Source organism: Grampus griseus (assembly GCF_964374135.1).
Source record: "Grampus griseus genome assembly, chromosome: 1".
NCBI classification, from domain to species: Eukaryota; Metazoa; Chordata; class Mammalia; order Artiodactyla; family Delphinidae; genus Grampus; species Grampus griseus.
The window spans coordinates 168,769,407-168,793,831 of record NC_139017.1 but is presented as its reverse complement, the minus strand read 5'-3'; the positions used below and the strand labels follow the sequence as shown (position 1 = coordinate 168,793,831).

Below are 24,425 nucleotides of genomic sequence, written 5' to 3'. Positions count from 1 at the left end.
AGTCTGTTTACAGCTACACCTTTTGAGGGCAATATTCAATTCTGTTTTGTCAAAGCTTAGCATAAACCCTAGCATACAGTAGGTGCTCAATAAATTTTTGAGGAATTAAACTGAAATAAAATTTTAAAATTCCTAAAATCTGAGATAACTGATGTAGTCGATGGCTAAGAGTTCCAAGAATCACTGCTGTTATTTCAAACTGTTAGAAAGAGGAAGGAAGGGAGGGAAACACTGAAGGGGGGAGGGGGGACGAAAGAGAAGTGGGGAGGGAGAGAAAAAGAAAAGGCAGCCCCTGCTGAAAACCTGGATTCCCCAACAACAAAAAGGCAGGAAATCCCAATACCTGGAACCCTTTATCTGTACAGTTCTCAGTGGGATAAAAGTGTAACTTATTCACCTGTTCTGTAAGACTCTCCTACATCAACATGGCCTATACTATCAAGGTCAAACAATGCTATGAGACCGCCTAATTCCACAGAACACCTATCTCAGAAGCATGGTTACAAAAATATTAGAAATTTTATCATGCTCCTTTGTACACTTCATCACATCTAGTACAGCACGTTTATTCCTAAGAATTAATTACAAAAGAAGATTCCAAGTAACCTTTCACGCGTGTCCACAAGAACACAAAATGCACACAAGTATAGAACTTTCTGTTAAAAAGCACAATCATAATCTATTAATTAACAACATAAAGAAGCTAGTGTTGGTACATTTCATTGATGGTAGCAGGAGGTCACAGGAACCGGAGGCTTCTCCCCAATCAGGCTCACCTATTGGGATCTGCATGATTAGCCAGAATGTTGTAACAGCCAGTGATTAGTTTCTCATAAACGCGAGCCAAGAACTCATCAGACTCTGCAGGGCCCAAGATGCGCTCCAGAGAGTTGCTACTGATCTCAGCGACACTCTCAGTGCTCGACTCCAGAAGAAGGGGAAGCAGGGTCCGAATTACCTGTGGCGGGTTCATCTCATCGGACCAACTTCAGCAAAGAAAACAGAACCAAATTAGTGAATATACTCCTCTCAAAAGCTGCGAGGGGAGGAGAGGGCAATCTACTCATTTACTGAGAAGGGCTTTTTTCCTTTGATAGTTGTTTTTTACATAGGTATAATCATGCAACTTCATGGTCTCCTTTCTCATTATCATATCAGAAGTTAAAATCATTTCCATATGAAAAGTTCACTTATTAAGATGTTAAATTAATACTATAAGATGTATTTTATAATATTTAGAAAAGAAAATTAACTGAAACCTCAACTAGTAACCCTCCCAGACAACCTTTCTAGAAGAATTCCCAGGACTCTGGATCACTTTTAAGGCAATGAGATATAGGACTTTACCCGTGACCTATGTACGGGAAAACAAAATAGTCCCTCCACTGGCCTGCCCTTGGTCTCCACGATGGCAGCATCTAACTCCCGCAACGAATCTGGAGAAGCACGACTTCAAATACATCACTGTCACCTCGAAACTTAAACCCAGAGTACCTCCAAATCACAATATGGTTTAAAACCAGCATGCCTTTTCTGAAACATACTACACAGAAGGAGGGGGGAGGTACTCGGCTGCCCTTCACATCTAAGCCAAAAATCATTCTAGGTAAACGTTCATACTCTAAGGCAACAGGCTCTCTCTGCTATAGCAGGCAAAAAAAGTATTATTATGCAGTTATTAAAATTCTCATCGTCTTCCCTTAGCTGTGACAGAATACAGGAGCAGAGAGCACTTAGGGCTACGTAAAAGGTACTCACACTATAAGATCTCCAGTCAACCTGACCAGTGAGAGGAGGGTGTGCTTCAGCGAAGCAGCCAGGGGCAGACTCTGGCCACAAAGAGTCCCCAGGTGAGCGGCCTGCACAGCACTGATGTAACTCTCAGAAGGGATGGTGTCATTGGCAAAGGCATTGCGCTGAAAGGAGGCAAAGCAGACATCAACAGATAGACCATCTATCTCCCAGGACCAAATTCTTACGTGAGAAAAAATAAACCATGATGACATAACCGAAGACCCCATTGAGATTTACAGACAATGACTCTATTCAGTATACACTCTTATTCATCCTGGGAAGGAAAGTGGGGTGGAGTAAAGGAAACAGTTAACAAATTTTAATTAGCACAAAGTCGAGTTAAAATTTAAAAGTTAAAGTTAAGCTAAGGGCTTCCATAGTGGCGCAGTGGTTGAGAGTCCGCCTGCAGATGCAGGGGAGACGGGTTCGTGCCCCGGTCCGGGAAGATCCCACATGCCGTGGAGCAGCTGGGCCCGTGAGCCATGGCCGCTGAGCCTGCACGTCCGGAGCCTGTGCTCCGGGAGAGGCCACAACAGTGGGAGGCCCGCGAACCGCAAAAAAAAAAAAAAAAAAGTTAAGCTAAAATTTAGTTAGTACATAGTTAAGATACCCAATACCACTTTTCAAATAATTAGAATGTATTATATTTAACATTAAAACTATGTTTGTTTGCCTCTAGTAACTGAGAAAGATCTGGATTTTACAATGCATCTGGGTCCACATTACAAATATCTTAATTATCCTTGCACTATAGCTCTGGGTGATGTAAACAGAGGTCACGATTACAAAGCAGGGATAACTAGATTGTAACACTTGGCTTTTCCAAAGAACTGTAATAACGCAATAATCTGTTAATAGAGGTAATCTGAGTAGAGCACACAGAAAGATCAAGGAAACTAACAGAGGACTCAACAGCCTTCCAAAAGCCTAGAGAACTTAAAAGCTACCCCATAAAATTATGTATGACAAAAGGAGCAGGCTCTTGACATATAACCTAAAAAGGAAAGGAAACGGTTAACATTTACTGAGAACTCATGTCACAGATAATGTGCTAAGCACTTTACATTTAATATCCTTAATCTTTACATCCCAGTATTTAGCAGATGAAGAAACTGAGGCTCCTAGTAGTTGACCCTTAAGTACCACAGGGGTTAGGGGTGCTGACTGTGCAGTCAAAAATCCATTTACAACTTTATAGTCAGCCCCCCATATGCGCAGTTCCACAGCCACAGATTCAACCAACCACAGATCATTTAGTACTGCAGTCCAGATTTAGTGAAAAAATCATGTGTAAGTGGACCCATGCTGTTCAACCCTGTATTGTTCAAGGGTCCACTGTAATAAAGCAGTTATTCTATAACCCAGTAACAGACTTCTTATTCTTAGCAAATGATCATATGAGTACCATTTGAGTAATTCAAGGCCTTGATTATTGATTCAGCCATAGCAAGTACTACTGCAGCATATTAAGATCTCTTGGTAGCTAGTTTAAGCCTAAAGAGTAAGAAGAGAACACAGAAACAGAACAGTGCTCCTAATTTCTACTCCTGGGAACAGACAGACGCTCACCCAGGATCCAATGTTTGGAAACTCATTGGTGTTGATGTTGTTCCAGGATTCACACACAGCCTGCACCGAAGATGGTAAATTCTGAACCAGTGTTGGACCTGGAGGAGACAGAAAGGACAAGGAGTCATCGTAAGAGAGAAAGAATGACACGCAGCATTTTAAAAGCCAAGCCCAAATGCAGAGAGAAACACACCACAGCCCGGGCTGTCAAAATAATTACTAAGATAGCTTAGATGGATATTTATTTCAGTAGCAGCACTATGTCCAAGAACTTGCTAATTGCTTAACAGCTAACAATCTCAATTGTAAGGTTTTCATTTCCCATTGTATTCACTTTCTAACCTTGCAAGTAAAGAAGACAACTGAATAAAAGATGCAAAGTGAGAGCAAGTCACTACAAGTCACTATTAAACATCTAGACCTTCTATGAATAGGTATCACTTTGATCTCTTTTCTACTTAACACAAATCTTGAGGGCAGGGATCATTAATGCACATTAAGAACAGTATTCAAAGAAGTAATGGAATTAAATTTCTAAAAGTGAGAATATCTGAACATTAAAACGGTCCCTGAAGCTTGAAATTCAGGAATACACAAATGCCTGTAAATTTTAAAGGGTAACTATTGCACTTAACTCCAATCCTGCTCAAGTCCTTTTGATTCCCCAACCTAAATTTCGATTAGATCATTCCGAACACAAGGAAGAAGTTCTCCCAAGCACTAAGCGGTAGCTTGCTAGTTTTCCTAATCTCTATAAATGAAAAGAACAAAGGTCTTTGCCAACAGCGAAATAGCCTAATGCCTTGGAATCAAGTTATCTTGGTTTGGATCCCAGCTCTGCCACTTGCAAGATGTAGGATTTGGGCAAATAACTTCTCTAAGCCTCAATTTCCTAATGAGTAATGGGGGATAATAACAAAACTTACCTAATAAGGTTACTGTGAAGATCAAAACAGATAAACCTATGTCAATGCTTGACACTCAGAAAGATTCCAATAAATGATAAATGCAGTAGACAGGTAGAAAGGGAGAAAAATAGCACTACTAGTCATACTAGTGTTAACAGTCTTATTCAAAAGCACATTCACTTACCCAGAGTGTTCGCCTTGCACCTACTAGAGCCAATAGCCAAAACAGCAGCAAAGCCATGCAATTTCTCCTGGGAAGGTTTTTCAGTGGATCCCTCCTCATTAAAGTTCTGCAGCAAATAGGCTCTGGAGAAAAAAATAGGGGGTTATGTCAAAGCTGAAGGAATCTAGTGCCATTTTGGTTAGGAAAAACTAACCCTAGACAAATCGAAAAACCTTTATCTCAGTTGGGTCTCCTAAGAATTACAATGGGTAATTGTTTCCCAAAGAATATGCCATCCTCTGAAATGCTTACAAAACTCAATTTCCAGGACATATCTACCACACTCTTCCTGGCCTCAGAAGACTGGCAATGTATATATTAAAGGCTCTGAGAAGTATTATTTTTTCTTTTTTAAAAAAAGCACTTCCTAAACTTATTTGCCAGGAACATGTATTAACAGCTCAGTTTAGAAAGTCTTAGCCTGATGGGCCAGATTAGAGCCTAGACACTCTCAGAGGGCAGTGACTCGGTCAGCTTTGCTACCACTGTACCCCCAACACCTAGAAAAGTACTTGACATGTAGCAAACACTCTCACTTGTCATTCAAGTTTATTGCTCATATTCGTTCAAAAATTTTGCCTCAAGCAATAGTCCTCTGTCTACTGCAAAGCATTCACACTAAGACATTAGTTAAGTTTTACAACGATCTAAGTCCCTTTCACCATCAACGCCCCATAAAACAGGAACTGAACAGTGAAATCCTACAGGGACCAGATAAAGTAAATGAGCTTAAAGGGGCCCAGTGAGAATGGCTAACGAGAAGCAGCCAGTCCTTAGCTGCAGTTTGTCACTGTCAGGTGGGAAGACACGCCCAGTTTTGCCAGTTCTTCCAAAGGAAGAAAAACCAGAAATCTTGACTTGTGAATAAATTCCCGATTTTTATAAATGAATTCTAAAATATTTAAACATCATGCAGAATAAACAAAGCAAGTCTACAGGGTGTGTAATTTGCAATCTTTATTACAGAAAGGGCTGGGTTTCAAAATACTCTCTAGGGGATTTCCCTGGTAGTGCAGTAGTTAAGACTCTGTGCTCCCAATGCAGGGGGCCCGGGTTCGATCCTGGTCAGGGAACTAGACCCCACATGCATGCTGCAACTAAGAGTTCGCACATCACAACTAAGGAGCCCGCCTGCTGCAACTAAGACCCGGCGCAACCAAATAAATAAATGAATATTTTTTAAAAATACTCTCTAACTCATTAAGAAAATTTTTTCTCTACCTACATACCATGAAATTTAAAGAGCTTCATCTTAGTAAATAACAGAAATGATAGTGTTTGGAAAAATTACATTATCTTTCTTTGCACCCTACAAAAAAATGCTAGAAAATATTTAAAGATGAAAGTAAACCACCCAAGCATCTGCATTCCCCCATCCCCGACATCTCTGGACAGGCAGCCCATCACACCTAGTGAATGATGCGTAGGTGTCAATGAGCTGCAGTGTGGCTGGAAGCAGGTTCTTGGTGATCTCAGATGACTTATGAGGATCGGTCTCGGCAGCCATCTTAGAAAAATGTTCATCCAGAGAGACCTGGACCTTCGAGATAGCAGCATCGAGGGTGTAGATGGACTGCAGACTGGGAACTTCATGGAGCTGCAAGATGGTGGTACAGTCGATGCTACAGAAGGACGAGATCTTTAAAGATGCACAAGATATTAATTAGTTGTAGCAAACAAAACTGTGGCGTAGGTCGAGTCCTATCATTAGGGCCCCACTTCCACACCTGTCGAGCAAAGTGTTCCTCTACAGTTTCAACGTCGTGTCTCACTGAGCTGCACTTGCTTGAGGCCAGTTCTAGGAGAGAACCAGCATGTTCAGCCTTCATCCCCTGTTTGATAAGGTGGTCCTATTTACAGCAAGAAAAAAGTGTTCAGGAGATCAATACAGACAGTGTCTAAGGCTTTCATTAGCCTTAAATTTAAAAGTTCCTAGAATTAGAGTATGTTGGCTTTGAATACTCCATAGCAGCAAGCCTTGTGGTACCTTTGTCCAGTTGACATAGGAGCTGATCCGGAGGCGGGAAGACCACCGCAGAGTGTGTAGGATGTCACATTCACTCATCTCTGGTGAGTTCACGGCCAGCTGGTTCATGTAAGTCTTTGATGGTGGCAAAATCCCCAGAATCCTCCAGAGTATCAGGAAGTAATATTGAAGGGCACAGGCCTCCTGAAAGAAGCAAAAAGAGCAATCACAGAGGTAGAAGCTTTTGGTATTGCCTCAACAGCTCCCTAACTGTAAGAATTGTTCCAAATTCAATTTTCAAAGCAGAACTGGGTGGAGTCCCAACCTTCAACTGAGATTTGGCTCTCAAGTCTGCTCACCAGGTCTTTCTAGAGAATACACCCAAAGCAGAAAATGGTAAAACGCACATTTTATATCTATATAAAACTTGTTCCATATTCTGCACATTTCACAGGCCAAGAAAGCAGTTCTGAGACAACTTTGGCTCCCCAGTAATTCACCAAGTAACTGAAAGAGAGCAAGACATTCTCCTCAGCACGCCCGCAATCAGCTGGTCCTTTCTGTGGCCTTAACTGCTGTAATGAGCTCTACAGGCACGAGACACATTCACAGGACCACAGGAAAAGCTCAAGTGTGAGGCTTTCAATATCATACAACAACCAGCATTCACAGGAGATACAGAACTTAGGAGACGCTTACTCTCAAAGTCACATTCTTCTAAGTGTTAGCAAAAAAATGCAAAAATGATAAAAAATTATCTCTAAGGTGAACATAACCACCCAAACGAGACAGAAATAATGAAGTATCTAGTCAGTTTTGCAAACATATATCCAATAAACTGCTAGATGCCAGAAGGAAATTTCTGGTAGACTGCTACCCAATCATCAAACATATCCCAAACTCTTCTTAATTAGCCCAGGTTTCCACGGTCTTACCAGGGCTGTTACATTCTTGTTTTCCTTTCTCCTGACTGTATCAAGCTGGGATCCAGCCGCCAGCAGGGATGTCAGTGCAATGTAGAGCTCATCATACTTGACAAGCTTGGAGTAAAGAACATCACATGCCTAATATCAAGAAAAAAAGACAATCGTTTTTTCTTATTTTTGAAATTTTTTTTTCCTACTACCCATACACTACCACTTAAACTCAGGATTGACAAAATAGCTCACTCCAAATATAGTTATTAATTTCTCATTGCAGCATGATTCCCACTTAGGGACCAACTCAGTTTATGGATTATTGTGAGCACACAAGTGCAGGCTTTAGAATGAGGCAACTATTTTGTCCATTAAAATAGCTGCATGTGAAAATGCTAACAGAGATAGTCTTCAGGAATAATGTATCAGAGGTGTCAACCGCCAGGAAGGACATCCCCTACCGCCAAACTGGAGCCCAGTGAATAAATCTCAAAACCACACTTTCCTTTTAGAATAAACTCAAATCCTAATACAGACCAAATTCCCTCATTACAAAAAGTTAAGTCATTCCCTTTCCCCTGATAGACTCATTTTGGTGGAGAACACCTAACCAACATGTAAAATGGGATTTTTAAATTCCTGGTACCACAGAATCAAGTCGGTTCAAATCATCCTCTGAGGCTTCTGGCGACAGGACACAGTAGAATCTGGGTTGCGGGACAGCATCTGAAAAGCAATGTGCTTACTGAAAGAATGGTTTCATTCTCAAGTCTAACAATATGAAACATAAAACTAAGAAAACACTTTGGACCAGGGTTTCCCAGCCTTGGCACTACACATTGGCGTTCTGGGCCAGATCATTCTCTGCTGTGGGAAACTGTCCTATGTTTAGCACCATCCTGCCTTCTATCCATTGATTGCCAGTAGCACCCTCCCAGTCGTGACAACCAAATGTCTCCAGACATGGCCCCAGGGCCCCTTTGGGGATGGGGAGCACAATCATCCCCAGTTGAAAACTTCTGCTCTGGGAGTGAACTTCTGCTCTATAATCATCAAGTTAATCAACAAACTTGATGATTGTATCAAACTTGTATCATTAGACTGACTGCCTTAAACTTAAATGCTGTTTCCCCAATATCAAAGGGACTAACTACTAAGAGATTCCAATGATAATAAATTCATACTAGAGCTTGATGAACGTTTCCACCAAATACACTTTACATCTAACAATCCTCAGATGAAAGCGAACACATGCTAAAATGAACACAAGAGGCACCTTCTGAAAAGTATGGACCACTGCTACGTGAGAAACACTGGAGAGAATGTCACACCTCCCACTGTCTGAAGACCCTGACCCAAAGAAATTAGCCTGTGGGTTAGAACCATGTCCCTAAGGGAAAATTAATTCAATCACCCAGTGTGGCAGGAATACATATACTGCACTCTATGGCCAGAGGATTCCTAGTTCTCATGTCTCAATGTTTTTTGCTTTTAAATAGATGCAGGATATGCGAGAGTCTGTTTCCGCAAGAGTTTTGAATCTCTAGGTATCTGCCACCCACAGGAAGGAGACTAAACCGATGACCAAAGATCCTCAAGGATGCCCCAAGCTCCAAATTCAACCCCTCCAATGAAAATCAGCAAGTCAGTTTTTTATTGACAATCTTCTTTCTGACCTGATGAAAAATGCTTAGACCAGTTTTCCTCTACTTCTTTGAACCCATGATAGAGAGGAGTGGTCGCCCGGCGGCTGTTGCTGTCCTGGGATCCATTCACCCACCCAAAAGGCGGACTAAGCAGGTTATGTTGCACCTTTTAAAACACAAATGCTCAAATTAAGAAAGATACACAGTCATCATTCTGCTTCTCACTCCAGGCTTGACATTAGATCGGTACAGCAAAGTTTGGGAAACTTATAAACCAAAACAAAATTTTAGATTTTACTGTGACTTCTTTTGGGAAACATCTTTTTGCTGGAGTATAAAGGGAATGGTGCTCAATGAAACATCTGAAGAAACGCTGAATTCTTAAGTGGCCCTTCCATCCTCATTTTGGATCCCTGCAACAAAGGAGTTTACTAACCCATAAAATTTACTGCTCGACCATCATTCAACCGCTAGTAAATACTAACTGAGGCCCGACACACATGGCACTGTGCTCGACACAGGTAAAGTGGAGTAGTTCAAAGAAGGACACCTGTGAACAGAGCCTATGAGCCAATTTTAACAAATGCATCAAATCAAATAATCTACATTTATCGTTTCTGGCTAAACATATACTGTGGGTGCAAAGACACAAGTCCCAGGGGTCACCTAAGGCTAATCAAACACACCGCAATGAACACCTAAACCCTAAAGTAAGGTCATTTTGGTTTGGAGCATGGTAACCTGAGAATAACTACGCTCTCACTAACAGCTGTAAAGCAAAGAAGAACGTGTTCATCTGTACCTGCTCAAACAGATACACAGGGGCTTTAGAGTACTGATGGAGCAGATAATCAAAGATCAAAAGCAGGCGAGCCAGGATGAGAGGCACAGAGCGCGTCTGGGCATCCATGTTGGCACTCAACTCCTGGATGATCTGCACAAAAAGGGTCAATATGTCCCGCCGGCCTTTCTCAGAGAAGTTGTGGAAAATGAGGAGAAGCAGCTGCAGGTGTTCTACATTCAAATCTTCCGTCTCACCGGGCACCACCCCTTGCAAGGCATTCTGCTTCATTGTTGACAAAAACCTACCACAGAGGAAAGGAGAACATGTCTGGTAAGGAAAAGTCAGAACATCCCCCAAGAGTGACAATGTCCAATGCCGGAAGAGTCCAACTTCTTCAATTAAGATAACGAATTAAGGAAGACAAGAAGCTACATGTAATGAGAAGATAAAAACTAAATCTTGGCTACAAAAAAGCCAGATTTGGCCACAAACACATTTTCAAGACCCTTCGGCAACATTAACCGCGGCCACAGTGGTGGTAACCCCCACGCTGCCTTTCCTGACAATTCTGAAAAGAATTACAAGTTCTCCAAAAAGCAGCTTTTTTTTTTAAATTAAGAAATCCGGGCAGATAGAAGCAATTCAGTTACTTTTTCCCTATGATTTGATTCTATAGTTTAATTCTCGTTTTGAGAATTTATACTACAGGTTAAAAATCACTGCATGATAACAGTCAAAATTAACTCCATGCACTTAAAAAGCAATGAAAAAACTGTACTATTCAGAGAATTTGTGAGAAAAGCTTTTATGCAAAAAAGGAATGAATGTAGCCAACTATTTCCACTGCCTTTGGCTATTAGGAAAGAGATTTGTATTTTAATAAGGGTTTCGCTCCCCATCTCCCCCTGGCCCCCACCTTCCGGCCTTTTTGCAAGATTCCACCAGGAAAAATATAGTGCATATCTGGCATTCAAGGGGGTTTACAATTTCTCAAATCCAGCATTAGAGCTATTTGATCCTAGAATGGTGAAGAGGAAAACAAAGCCGTTTAGGAAAACAAACTGCTTTGAAGACTCCCAACCATGTAAACAAAAATGGCAAATATAGGTCCATCTAAAGAGGATTTAGATGATTAATGTGAGCTTCCCCCAAGTAAAAAAATTCTTTAAAAGTTGTCCAAAAAAGACTGCAAGTCACTCTAAGTGGTTTCACGTTGAAAGCAAAATAACCAAAGACAGAGTTGGCTTCCCTGTTCCCTCTCTTTCCAAAAAAACCAGGTCAGGATAAAATTGGTTACGTTCAGGATTCAGGTTCTATCTCATAATTGCAACCAAATCCCCCATGTGCTAAAGGAAGATTCTATTTCCAGACTGTAGTTTATATACTTCTGTTTCTTAAACAGCACAACTCCTCTCAAATCCCATCGGAAACACACTCCTCCACCCTTGCCACTTTAAATTTATCATCAGAGTACCATCCCAGAGCCACAGATGAACTACAAATAAGTCAAACAAATTTTAAAAAGCAGCCTTCTCCGTGGGGCTTCTATTTAAGCTACCTTACCTGTCCCAAACTTTAAGGCATTCAGGGACGTCAGGGTCACCTTGAGCACCGGCTTTATGTTGCCAGATGAGCAGGAGGCGTGAAAGCACAGACAGGCTTTGAGGATGAATGTACAAGGGCCAAGGGCCCTCAGAAAAAGGAGCCACTCCCAGCTGCTGCAACAGTGTATTCTAACATGAAAGACATACAAGAGACCATTAGGGAAAAAGGCAGGGGATGAAGTCAACAGGTTACTAATGCTCTCTAATGTTACTTTTTAACACTGAAAGGAATACTTTAAAGAAAGGAAGACACAGAAATTCAAATTCAGAAGCAGTTTGCAAAAGGTCATTCACACATGAGGAAAATATAAAGGAAAAATTACTAATCTAACCCCATTAACAACTATAGTTAATTAGTGTCAGAAATGGGGTTCCCAAAAAGGAGACGTGCATGGAGACAGCAGAATCATGATAAGTTTCCAATGGATACTGTGCCTTTGAAAGAAAACTTCAACAACTGCAATAGCTAACATTTTTCTTTTATAATCAGTTACATGCCACAAACAACAATCCAAAGGGGGATTTCCAACAACTTATAAGTCCAACAACTTCTATTAATAGTATTAGCAGAGAAATTTTGCCTCTAAGATATCAAGGCATCTAGAATTAATCAGGGTTGTCTTTGCCTCCAGTTGTGGCATGTCTTTCAAATGAGCTTTACTTTCAGCTAGGTTACCTAAGCTGCAACTTATCTCCTCAAATACACACACAAGCTGAGCAGGATGCCAATGGAAAACCAGACAAAAGCCTGCTTTCTCACTTGGCTTCAGAAAACACAAATCACGGTTACCTCAGGATACAGGATAAATTTTGAAGTCTGCCAAATTAAATTATATTCTTATAAAACATCCCAGCGAGGGACTTCCCTGGTGGTGCAGTGGTTAAGAATCTGCCTGCCAAGGCAGGGGACATGGGTTTGAGCCCTGGTCCAGGAAGCTCTCACATACCGCGGAGCAACTAAGCCCATGCGCCACAACTACTGAGCCTGCGCTCTAGAGCCCACGAGCCCCAACTACTGAAGCCCACGTGACTAGAGCCTGTGCTCCGCAACAAGAGAAGGCACCGCAATGAGAAGCCCGCTCACCGCAACAAAGAGTAGCCCCCGCTCACCGCAATCAGAGAAAGCCCGCACGCAGCAAGGAAGACCCAATGCAGACAAAAATTAAAAAATAAATAAATGCATTTTTAAAAAAAAAATCCTAGAAGACCCTATTCCTCGAAGGCATTCAAAAAGTCACAGATATCGTGAGTAGTTCCCAGGTAATGGGGGGTTACCATAGGCTAACTGTTGTACAGAGACCGTCACACTAAATGCTCAGAGCTACAACGTCAGGGGTGTGCTCCACTTCACTGATACGGAAAACAGAGCTCAGAGTGGCTTAAGAACATGACCAAAGCCACAAGATTACCAAGTGACCAAGCAAGGTTTATCTCTAAAACCTACATTCTTCATCACTATGCTCAACACAGCCATAATGACTAACTTCTCAATTCCTGACTCAAGAAAACAATTCAAAAAAAAAAAATAAACATGCCTGAGCTATATCAGAAGTGTTAACTGGAGCATTACTATAATAATAAAAAAATCAAATCAAGGGACATGCAGCCATAATGGTGGCAACTGTAAAGACCAAGGTAAACAAAATAACATACTCTATATATATTACATTACATATATAATAGTAAAATTTGAAAAAGCAGAAACCAAGGGACATATCAATGTTCTGATAATAACTGTAAAACTATGCCACTATACAGACAGGGACTAGAAGGAAACATGGAAAAATTAAAATCATGAATTTCGTGGAAGGATTATGATTAATGTATATTCCTTATAAAGTTATTTACACACTTTTTTAAGTGAGTTTTTGTTTCATGTCAGTTATTTGTGTCTTTAGGTCAGTTTATTTAGGCCTCAGAACCTTAAGAAACGAGCTAACATTCCTCTGGAACCTATTTTTCCCTACCACTCAAACTCTTATTAGCGCTAAGGAAGAACTGACTTCTGAAGTAGTGAAACTGAGCCACAGCACAGCAAAACCCTGGCCTGACCCATTCCTTGCCACCCTCCGGCTACCTTTCCTCCCCTCCTCAATGCTGGCATTCCTGAGGTTTCAGCCTCAGCCTTCGTCGCTCTTGCTATCCCCAATCCATCTCATTGTATCTCATCACTTCAACAATGGCCTCTTAATGGATAATCCCCAAAGCTGCATTATCAATGTTAATTTCTTAACTCCTAAATTTCAGACTCACATTTCCAACTATTTTCTAGACATCTTCATCCCACTGGCACCTCAAAATGTCATCGTATTTAATGATATTTTCTTCAATAGTAGTAATGGTGACTATTTAAACTAAAAACACTGATAATATATAAACTGTTTTTCTCATTTGATTGAAAGGGCTATAAAATTCAACATACTGACAAAGGAAACAATATAATCACATAGATGATGCCTCTGCTAATTGCCTTCAGCTTACTCCTTCTTTAAAGGAGCGCCTCACACTCAGGTATACAGTTTTCTTGACCGCACGATGACTCTATGGCTAGCCTACTAAATGGGACTAAAAGTCATGTTGAAGAGCTGACACTGACCTGTTTGTTTTTATAAACAGAGAGAAAATGGCAAATTGTGCCTCATGTACCTGAAGAACCCAAAGGATCATTCTGAGAAAATGTGAACTAAACAAGTGACCCTTGAGAATTTAAGTTGGTGCAGCCACTGTAGAAAACAGTATGGAAGTTCCCCGGAAAACTAAAAATAGAATTACCATATGATCCTACTCCTGGGCATATATCCAGACAAAACTATAATTCAAAAAGATACATGCACCCCTACGTTCACAGCAGCACTATTCACAGTAGCCAAGAGATGGAAACAACTTAAATGTCCACCGACAGATGAATGGATAAAGAAGCTGTGCTACACATATACAATGGAATACTACTCAGCCATAAAAATGAATGAAATAATGCCATTTGCAGCAACATGGATGCAACTAGAGATTATCATACTATGTGAAGTAAGTCAAAAAGAGAACACCACATACCATATGATATCACTTATACGTGGAATCTAAAATATGACACAAATGAACCTATCTATGAAACAGAAACAGAATCACGGACATAGAGAACAGAGTGGTGGCTGCCAAGGGGGAGGAGGTTGGGGGAGGGATGAAGTGGGAGGCTGGGGTTAGCAGATGTAACCTTTTATATATAGAATGGGTAAACAACAAGGTCCTACTCTATAGTACAAAGAACTATATTCAATCTTACGATAAACCATAATGGAAAAGAATATAAAAAAAGAATGTATATATGTGTATAACTGAATCACTCTGCTGTACAGCAGTAATTAACACAACACTGTAAATCAACTATACTTCAATTTAAAAAAAATTTTTTTTAAAGAAACCTGAAAAAATAAATAAATGTGACCCATGAGTAAATACAATCTCTGAGTTGACTTAAACCTAGAAGAATGAACCACTGAGTATTCAGTATCACTCCATCTACCCCCAAACCAACTCTCCTTCTTCACCTCCCTATTTCTATTAAAGACAACAGCATCCTTCTAGTCTCATTTGGGTTTCAAGGGTTTTAAATTTAGGCAATATCTTGAATTCCTTCCTTTCCTTGTCCTTCACCTCATTCAAATAATTTCCCATGATCTCTACAATAGGTCCTTTATCCACACCCTATCTCCCCTTTCTCATGATCCCATGCTAACTCAAGTCATCTTTATTTCTTCAGTCCCTATAACAGTACCCGGCATATAGTTAAGTGTCAATGAATACTTATTTATGAACCTGGATCACCACAGTAATAGTATTATTAAGTTATTATAATGTTATATACAATGTTAAATATAATATTAAGTAATAATAGTAACAAAATACATTTTACTGTCAAATATATTTTATTGCACTGTCTGTGTCTTGCAACCTAAGTCAGGCACCTTGGCTAAGGCAGCTTTGCACATTACTCCAAAGAAACAATATCCAAGGTAGGGGAACTCAACAGCAGATAGATTGCACTGACTATCCTTCATAGCTATGAAATGTGGGGGAACAATTTAAAGTTCCATGTTTGGAAATGGACTGAAAAAGGATATCTGAGGATTTCCTCTGCAGAGTCAGTAGCTATAGGCAGCCAGGTTGCATGTCCACACAAGGTCTGTAATTATTTTTAAATGCTAAAGAGGGTAATATCATTACAGGAGTCTTAAGAATCCTGTTCTCTAGAGAAAAATATTTCTTCCCCATTATTTGGACAAGTTTAGACAAGAAAAGGCCAAATCTATGAACTTTGAAACCTCCCTCCTTGCTCAAATCTGGGCAAGCAGCTGATAATTTTGGCAGGACGCCCTGACCCTATAGTCTGAGAAGGTGCTGCAGGCAATATACTAACTGAAACATTTCCTTCTCTTCACCTTAGACAGGTCAACAACTTTTCTACTCTATATATTCCCTTTCCTGCCAAAAAAAATTTTTTCATGTAACAGTAGATAAGTATAAATAGATTTTATAATTATCTTTTTTTTTTTTTCTTTAGCAGTACGGGCCTCTCACTGTTGTGGCCTCTCCCGTTGCGGAGCACAGGCTCCGGACGCGCAGGCCCAGTGGCCATGGCTCACGGGCACAGCCGCTCCGCGGCATGTGGGATCTTCCCAGACCGGGGCACCAACCCATGTCCCCTGCATTGGCAGGCGGACTCTCAACCACTGCGCCACCAGGGAAGCCCTATAATTATCTTTTTAAACAACAAAAGAAATGTTTAAGAATTTCTCAAATAGCTTGGGATTGTGAGAATCAATTTTAACCTCTTGAAACAGGTTCCTGGATTTTGTCCCTTTGGCGGCAAGTGCAAGCCCCTGAATTGTGTTTTGATTCTGAGAATCCACTGAAATAATCTTAAGAGTAACAAAAAAATTTTCAAAACAATCTTAGGGCAAATTATTGGAGATTTACCAAATTAAATTCTACTGGGGTTGATGGGGGGGGGCGGGAGGGTGAGTGGTCACAGTATCTAGCAATCTGCAGTTTTAAAAAATTCCCCAGGAATCCTTATATACACTAAAGATTGAGAACCACTAACTTTGACCACGTTATCATCAGACTATGACGTCGCCAAATGTTGGGAGAGAATATGAATCCACGTATCCCTGACGCACTACTGGTGAGAGTAAGACATGGTGCAGCTTCTACAGAGAGCAGTTTGGCATTATCTGCTTAAGGTCACATACTCCACAACCTGTCAATTCTACTCCAACTTATATTCCCAAGAGACTCACTTGTAACAGGGTACGTACAGGGGACACATACAAGAAAGATCATAGCAATAAAACCTGACTGACACAACCCAAATGTCCATCAGCAGGAGCGGAAGGGAGATGAATAAATTGGTATAGTCACAAACACGATGGAATATCATATAGCAGTCAAAACAAAAACTACGAAATATGCAACAGTAAAGATGAATTCTGGCAATAAAGTACTAAACAATATTAAGTGAAAAAAATTACACAGAACATGATGTCATTGCTAAAAACAGTCAATTTTAAAGTATTCCTTAAATGCAAAAACAAATACATATATGAAACTAATGAAATGAGGAATTTAAGATTTAGGATTCCAGATATCCACTACTTCAGTGAGGAAAGAAAGCCACAATGTTTAGACAACCACAATCAAGATCCTAGACTTTATTTTGGTGGTGGGTTTGCAAGTAAGAGCGTATATGAGAGCATCCGTCTCCTGTAATTTGGTTGATCCTTTAAGACACGTGTTTTAATTTACCTTTCTTAGATTACTAACGATGCTGAACATTTCCTATGTTTGTTGGCCATTCTTTTTTTTTTTTTATAAAATGCTCTGTTGTCTATTTACTTTTGTACTAGCATAGTCATCAGGAGTTGTTTTTGTTGTTTTTCCTTTTCTTTAAGCTTACTAAGTGACTCAAGGATAAAGGACACATTTTTTTTTTTCTCAAAATGATCCTAATTAAGGCAGAGGGATATACTAGGATAGTCTCTCAACACTCTTTGCAGGGAGGGGATCCCATGATAAACTTTTCCTTAGCAATAGAAACAAGTGCAGCCTACTGAGTACAGATGTAGAGAGCTCTTGGCCTAAACAGTTGTAGCGCACACAAACCTGCAGGTTAGGTGACTGAAGGTCAGAAGTTACCAGAGAGTGGTTGAAGTGATAGAGAGCGGCAGCAAACTCTTCATCTGATGCGCCTTGAAGACAAATGGAAAAACCAATTATTCAAGCATCTAACTGCTACATCGCACCATGCTGCCAACAGTCAAACACCACTAGGAAAAAATCCACCAGGCACATATCCTGTCTACTGACCCTTGAGTCCATCTTTGTCCACCTCCTTAATGATACTGGCCAGGGTGGCCATATGGTTTTCTGAAAGAGATACACTCAGATAGTTTCGGATAAAATTATTCCGAGAGTTCAGCATGGAAGAGGTGATGAAGTTCAAAATGTTGGAAGCCAGACCTAAGAACTAAAAAGAACACAGAAAAGCTCATTGCAGGTTCATAAGCCCAGAGCTCCTACAAATCCTGAATACAAACAGAAAATAAAATATGCCCATAGGTCTCATGCAATAAACACAATGAATTAAAAAATCAGATTTTAAATCACCTACAGTGGGACCAAGTTATAATAGTCTCTCCCATGTGATTCTACTAGTTACAGAAAAGGGTATGCCAATTTAATACAATAGATTTCAGGTAATATTGCATGACAGGATTTCCAAAGAGATTAACTCTTTTATTTCATTCTTCTAAGGTCCTGTATTTGTCCAGCTCTAAGATATTATTGATATATTCAATTCTGAAGCCTATATTGTCATTATACATGCTTGGAATTCCCAGTTCTTTATTTCTCTATTAAAATGAAATTTCCATCCACGTCCTTGACTAGACTAAGTTGTATGAAAGCAAAGACTGTATATGCCTTGTTTACTGACAGAGCTTCAGAAGAGGGGCTGCTGACACACAGTACATCATTAATAAATACCAGTTGAACAAATAGTTAGCAGTCACGATGTACCAGACCTAGGCTAAGGGCTCTTTAATTCTTCACAACACTCTTAGAAGAGGTACAATCACTCCCATACAACAGGAGACAAAACTGAGGCTTGGAGAAATTCAGTTTCTTGCCCAAAGTCATAAAGCCAGTAAGGGGTAGATTCTATCTAACTCCAAAGGCTATGTTACTAACCCTCAATAAGAGAAACAACACCAAGAGCATAAGAGTTATTTAATCAAATATAATCAATACATTTATGTCCTAAGTAAAAATATCTTTAAACATTAGTTATCCAACCTACAAAATGTTTTTGTTCAAATGATCTGCTTTTCACACCCCTTCTCCCCATTTCTCCCTCCCCCTTAACCTCAGAAATCCACTCTTACCAACTCAGGATCTTTGCGACTAGCCAAAATGTTGCCCTTCTCACCAGAGGCCTGCTTACTGGGGCTTTTAACTCGAGGTGAGCTCTCCAGCGGAGGGGGTGGGGGAGGAGGCGGAGGTGCCACTTTCTCTTTACTGGGGGAGATGGTCTCTTCAAACCACTGCCCCAGAATAGGCTCACTGTCATCATCTAACAGGGAAAGAGAAATGTAACAAAAACAACACGTTTTTAAAAAATTTTTAGTACATCTGCTTTGTAAGAGTGCCTGAGTCAAAAGGAACACAAGGTTTGTAGATCATGGTGGTAGTTACACTGCTGCATAAACTTGTCAAAACTCATCTAAATGTATGTGCGAAATGGGAGTATTTTATTGTATGTAAATTATACCTCAATAAAACCAGTATTTTTTTTAAAGGAACCCAATGGAGTCTGAAGAGAAACCACCTCATTTTATTTCACCGGCAAGCCAAACATTCTCAGTAGCAGAGTTTTACTTGTCTACCAACTGTAAGCTCCCAGATAAGAATCGTACCTTTGGCAATTCTGTACACTGCTCCCACAAACCTGGTTAGAAAGAATCTGAGATATTTATCTTATTCAGTCCCTCTCCAAACCAAGGCAGGAGGGAATGTTGGTGTTGCCCTGTTGTTCACCACAGCAGTCTGGCATTTCTTTCTCTCTGTTTCCCCAAGCCACACATCTATGACGTCAGCCAAACTCAACACCTCACATACAGCCTTCCTTTTGAGTTTCACTGGGAAAGCTCAGAGCAGAGTTCCCAAAATGAGTCAGCACAAAAAGAAATATGAACAACTGAGATGTATTCTGATTGCAGAAGGAAAGCAACGAAAAGCAATCTGGGCTTTGCTGACGGCAGTTTTAATCACTCATCTTCAACAGCTCCGCTTACTCTTGAATAACATGTCGCCTTTAAGTGCACATGCAGTCAAGATCCATGCCGGGCAGGTGAAAGCAAACAGTGACTAGGAAGCTACAGGAAGCTCCTAGGGACACTTCCTGCTGCACCCTATAGCTTATCCCCTGGGAGACAGCAAAGAGGGGCGTCTACCTTGGCTGCTGTCCTCCTCCGTGCTGCTGAAATCATCCTCGTAGTAGGTGTTTGAGTCAGTAGAGGCGCTGGCATCGCTGCTCATAGAGCCCTTCCTCTGACGCTGCAGGACACATGCCTAGGAAAATAGCGAGGTTTCTGTAATTGATGATCACAAAAATGAAGCCATCCTACCTCGTCCCATTTGCCACATGAAAAGTCTTCTCCGTGTCTTCTTTTCTCTAAATCCAAGAAGTATTTCTCCTAATAGCTACCTCCAGGACTCTCATAGCCTTATCCTATAGAAGCACTCCAAAACCAGAGATCTGGACCAGAACTGAAAAAGGAACGTTTCCATAGTGTCCTCCATGTTTTTGCTTCAGCATGCCCACTGTCACAAATCACCAAGTAGCCATATGGACCACAGTGCTGATAACCAATAACTAATTCAAATGTCTGAAACCATTTAAGAGTTTTTCTCATCTTCAAAACCATTACCACAAATTATGACTTTATAAAGATCATGGCATACAGTCAGTCTCATTCATTTTGAGGAGGTTATATGAGAAGATCTTCCAAATTATCAATGGCATGACCCCACCCACCTTTCTGTAGGAAGTTGAGAGTAATGTCAACAGCAGGTTTGTCAGTGGGACAGAGTCTATCAGCCGTTGAATCCTCTGTATGGAGGTACTCTGGGCCATAATGCTCAGGACAGCAGGGGGACCATCTGCCTCCCAACCCTGAAGGTAACGACATGAAAAGAGAATTAAGGTCAGGACTTGGCAGGAAATGACCACCTGATCTGATGGCTCAAGCGAGCTTAGCCAGAAGGGGAGCCAACAGTCAATATGCTGGTTCTGAAGACAAGCCCTCACCTTGTGCAGAGCCTCCACTTGCAGGTCTTGAAAGAGAGACGTCAACAGCTTGACGGCATGGTTTGCCAATATTACTGAGAGCACCCCAAATCCCTGATGCCTACACAAAGCAAAAAGGAAACACAAACGTTAACAACTCACAACAAATTACAATTTCAGAAACCACAGATCTTGCCATTTTGAGGTCCTACACCCACTTCAGAATCTATGGACCTTTCTCCAGGGGGAAAAAAAAATTGCAAAAACACATAAAATTTGCATATAATTTCAGAAGCTCACAACCTCCCTGAAGCCCATCTACACACTGCCTAAGGATCCACAGGCTTCAGTTGAAGAACTTCAGAACTAGAAGAAATTCTTCCAAATCCATGAAATTTTGGAATTTAAACTATCAATTCAAAGTTATTGGGTCATGTGAAGACACTAATATTTAAATGTTGGTTGAACCTTTAAAAAGTCATTCTTTTGAGAAGAAAAGGTTAAAAATCAGCAACTTTTACAAAATATCTGGACACAAACCAAAGAGAATAAAAACAAAGGTTTACATTAAATCTGAGTAAAACTTTCTCTTTCTCTCCAAACGACCACACGACAAAGGGTTAGCATATCTAATATACAATGAGCTCATGTAAATCAATAAGAAAGGCCAAATACCAAAGAGAAAACTGGGGCAAAGGATATAGACAGTGTGAAAATGATCACAATCACACTAGTAACCAACGAAATACAAATAAGAGCTATACAGTAATATCTTTCTCCTCAGATTAGCAAACATGAAGATTAATGACTCCCACTGTCAAACAGGACCTGGGGAAGAGGCATTTGCACGCACAACAGCTAGGAATGTATATCAGAGCAGTTTAGCAAAACATTTCAAATTTTTAAGTAAGTATATCCTTTGTCCTAAGAATTACACTTCTAGAAATTTACCCCAAGGGGATAACTGAACAAGTTCACAAAGATTTATGTTTTAGAAGGTTTATCAAAGCACAGTTTATCAAAACAAGAAATTTGGAGCACACTAAATAAGTGTTCAATAAGTTAATTAGTTAACTATGGTGTATTTATACGGTAGAATACCATCAGTCATTATAAACATAGAATCTATAATCGTATCTATAATCGTATCATAGACTGCAAACACGTCTACAATATTTTGTAACAGTGATCCTATTTTCATAAACATGTACGTTTAACATGTGAGCACAGAAAAATGTCTGGAAGAACGTTTACCAATTTGGGTGGCAGAATTTCGGGCAATTTTTTTCCTTTCTTATGGTTTGCAACCTACACAATGTATTTGCATTCTTTTAAGTCTCAAGACACTACAGCCATTTTTCAAATGTTTCTGCTACTTCTAAAGATATACCTTTTGGCATTCTCCCATTTCCCTTTACAATACCAAGCATGCAGATGCTCAAATATCACAAACTACTGTTCTCCCTAGAACATAATTACCTCCCTATTTTGCTTAGTGTCTACTTCCTACCATCCTAATGTCTATTTCAGATTTCAGCTCAGTAACACTTCCTCAGGGAAGCCTGCCTTGATTTCTCTAACCAGGTCAAAAGCCCCTATTATAATACTCTCTAGATACAATGTGACATGTATTTGCATGAATAACTTCTTGTCTCTTCGGAATGTGTCTATTTTTTTTTTATTCATCACAGCATTCCAGAACTAACACAGAGCCTGGAATAGAGAAAGTAGTGAATAATTTGCTGAATGAGGTCCAGAATGCGACTTCCTCCTTGAACTCCAGACTCACATACACAAGTGCTTACTCAACATCTCACAGAAAGATCTGCCAGTCCTCTCAAAAGCAGCATGGCCCAGATTAAGTTCAGTTCTTCGACTTCCTGCCATCCAATCTACTCATAAACTGGTGTGCCCTATCTCAGTAAATTACACAACCCAGGTACTCATGCCACAAAATTCTGATGTCGTATTTTTCACACTCAACCTCCAAGCCACCAGCAAATCCTGTCAGCTGTACCTTCAAAACATCCCAATATGACCTTTTCTCCCTGCCTTTACTACCACCCACTCCGAGTCCCCTCATCGCTCGTGCTTGTTAGTAAGCAGTTAGTGCAGTTAGTAAGGCTTGAGCCTCCTAACTGTTCTCTCTCCTCGTCTTACGATCCCGCAGTGTATTCTCCATAGGACAGCTGGGTTCTCCGGTCACTAATAATTCATATCACGTCACTCCCCCCATCACAAACCCTCTAACACCTACAGATTACACTTGGCCCTAGGTGATCTGGCCCTGGCTACCTCTCTGAGAGAATTTTCTACCACTCTCCCTCGATTTCTCTATTCTAGACCTACTGACCTTGCTGAGCCTTAAAAATGCCAGTCATACTTCCACCTCAAAACCTGAACAATTCTACCCCAAATAGTTGCATGGCTCATCTGTCACTTCACTTCTACACCTTGTTCTCAGAGCCCTTTCCTGACCGTGCTAACTAAAATACTAGCCCCTGACACTCCCTAACTCCTTGTTCTGGCTTATTTTTCTTCACAACACTCATATATGATAATCTATTATGAACTTACTAGTATGTTTGTTCACTGTTGCTCCAGTTAGAAAATAAACTCTACAAAGGCAAGGAGATTGCTTTGATTAGTGCTCTATCCTCAATGGCTGGATAGAGCCTAGTGGTATATGGTAGGGACTGAAAAAAATAAATAAAATCCAGAAATGCCTAGGCTTAGGGCTTCCCTGGTGGCGCAGTGGTTGAGAGTCTGACTGCCGATGCAGGGGACACAGGTTCGTGCCCCGGTCCAGGAAAATCCCACATGCCGCGGAGCGGCTGGGCCCGTGAGCCATGGCCGCTGAGCCTGCGCGTCCGGAGCCTGTGCTCCGCAATGGGAGAGGCCACAACAGTGAGAGCCCCGCGTACCGCAAAAAAAAAAAAAAGAAGAAGAAATGCCTAGGCTTAGAAAATAAAACCTTGAACAACACAGAAGTTACATCTCTAACTTCTTTCCTGGCAAGCAAGGGCTTCTGTCCAGATTTCATCAAAACAGTAGTAAATGTTTCAGGAAGCAAGCCAGGAGGACCTGACAGAATCCTCACTTTACAGGTTAAACACACAAGTGAGTAACCAACCCCAAGTCAAACAAGCCCATTTTACAAAATAGAAGCATTTTTTTTCTGATTTGAACCTCACAGAAGTCCTAAAATATGTATTACACAGATGTTTTCTCCCTCTTATAGAGAAGGAAACAAGATTGGAGAGAATGAGTGATTTACCCAAAATCATACAGCTATGATGTAGAGACAGTAAACTATGATCATCCTCTTAGTAGTTACATTCAGTTGGATGCAGGCAAATTTTTCTATTGCTGTGGAGATGAGAGGAGTTAACACTAGCTCCCCATCAATATAAAATGGCAGGAAAACAAAACCTGAGCGGCAGTCAAGGGGACACATACCCTTTTCCAGGCCCCAGCTTTGGAGAGCCCACTCCCTCCTTCGTACGAGAAAGGATGTCTCTGACCCGAAGAGCAGCCAGCGGATCTTTCTCTTTCCCCTTATCAGCCAAGGCAGTAGGACTGAGGTTCAATATGAGGAAAAGGCTGTTTAACAAACACCAGGCACCCAGCAATTGGAAGTTCTGATAGTGCTATTGAAAAAGGCACAAAAA

The 24,425-nt window shown here is 40.7% G+C and overlaps 1 protein-coding gene across 3 annotated transcripts in view; it reads right to left on the bottom strand.

Moving 5' to 3' along the window:
* UBR4 (ubiquitin protein ligase E3 component n-recognin 4) overlaps positions 1–24,425 on the bottom strand; it is a gene marked incomplete at its 5' end in the record, with an annotated part of 127,807 nt that overhangs the window by 88,701 nt on the left and 14,681 nt on the right. For all 3 annotated transcript variants that reach the window (XM_082680317.1, XM_082680318.1, XM_082680319.1), the window contains 19 exons: positions 777–986; positions 1,759–1,916; positions 3,364–3,461; positions 4,456–4,577; positions 5,904–6,133; positions 6,222–6,344; positions 6,482–6,664; positions 7,396–7,524; positions 8,024–8,103; positions 9,054–9,189; positions 9,826–10,108; positions 11,371–11,540; positions 17,571–17,656; positions 17,775–17,934; positions 18,851–19,038; positions 19,919–20,036; positions 20,503–20,640; positions 20,776–20,875; positions 24,214–24,404. In XM_082680317.1, the coding sequence (XP_082536443.1) occupies positions 777–986; positions 1,759–1,916; positions 3,364–3,461; positions 4,456–4,577; positions 5,904–6,133; positions 6,222–6,344; positions 6,482–6,664; positions 7,396–7,524; positions 8,024–8,103; positions 9,054–9,189; positions 9,826–10,108; positions 11,371–11,540; positions 17,571–17,656; positions 17,775–17,934; positions 18,851–19,038; positions 19,919–20,036; positions 20,503–20,640; positions 20,776–20,875; positions 24,214–24,404 (2,903 nt within the window). The remainder of the gene's footprint in view (positions 1–776; positions 987–1,758; positions 1,917–3,363; positions 3,462–4,455; positions 4,578–5,903; positions 6,134–6,221; positions 6,345–6,481; positions 6,665–7,395; positions 7,525–8,023; positions 8,104–9,053; positions 9,190–9,825; positions 10,109–11,370; positions 11,541–17,570; positions 17,657–17,774; positions 17,935–18,850; positions 19,039–19,918; positions 20,037–20,502; positions 20,641–20,775; positions 20,876–24,213; positions 24,405–24,425) is intronic.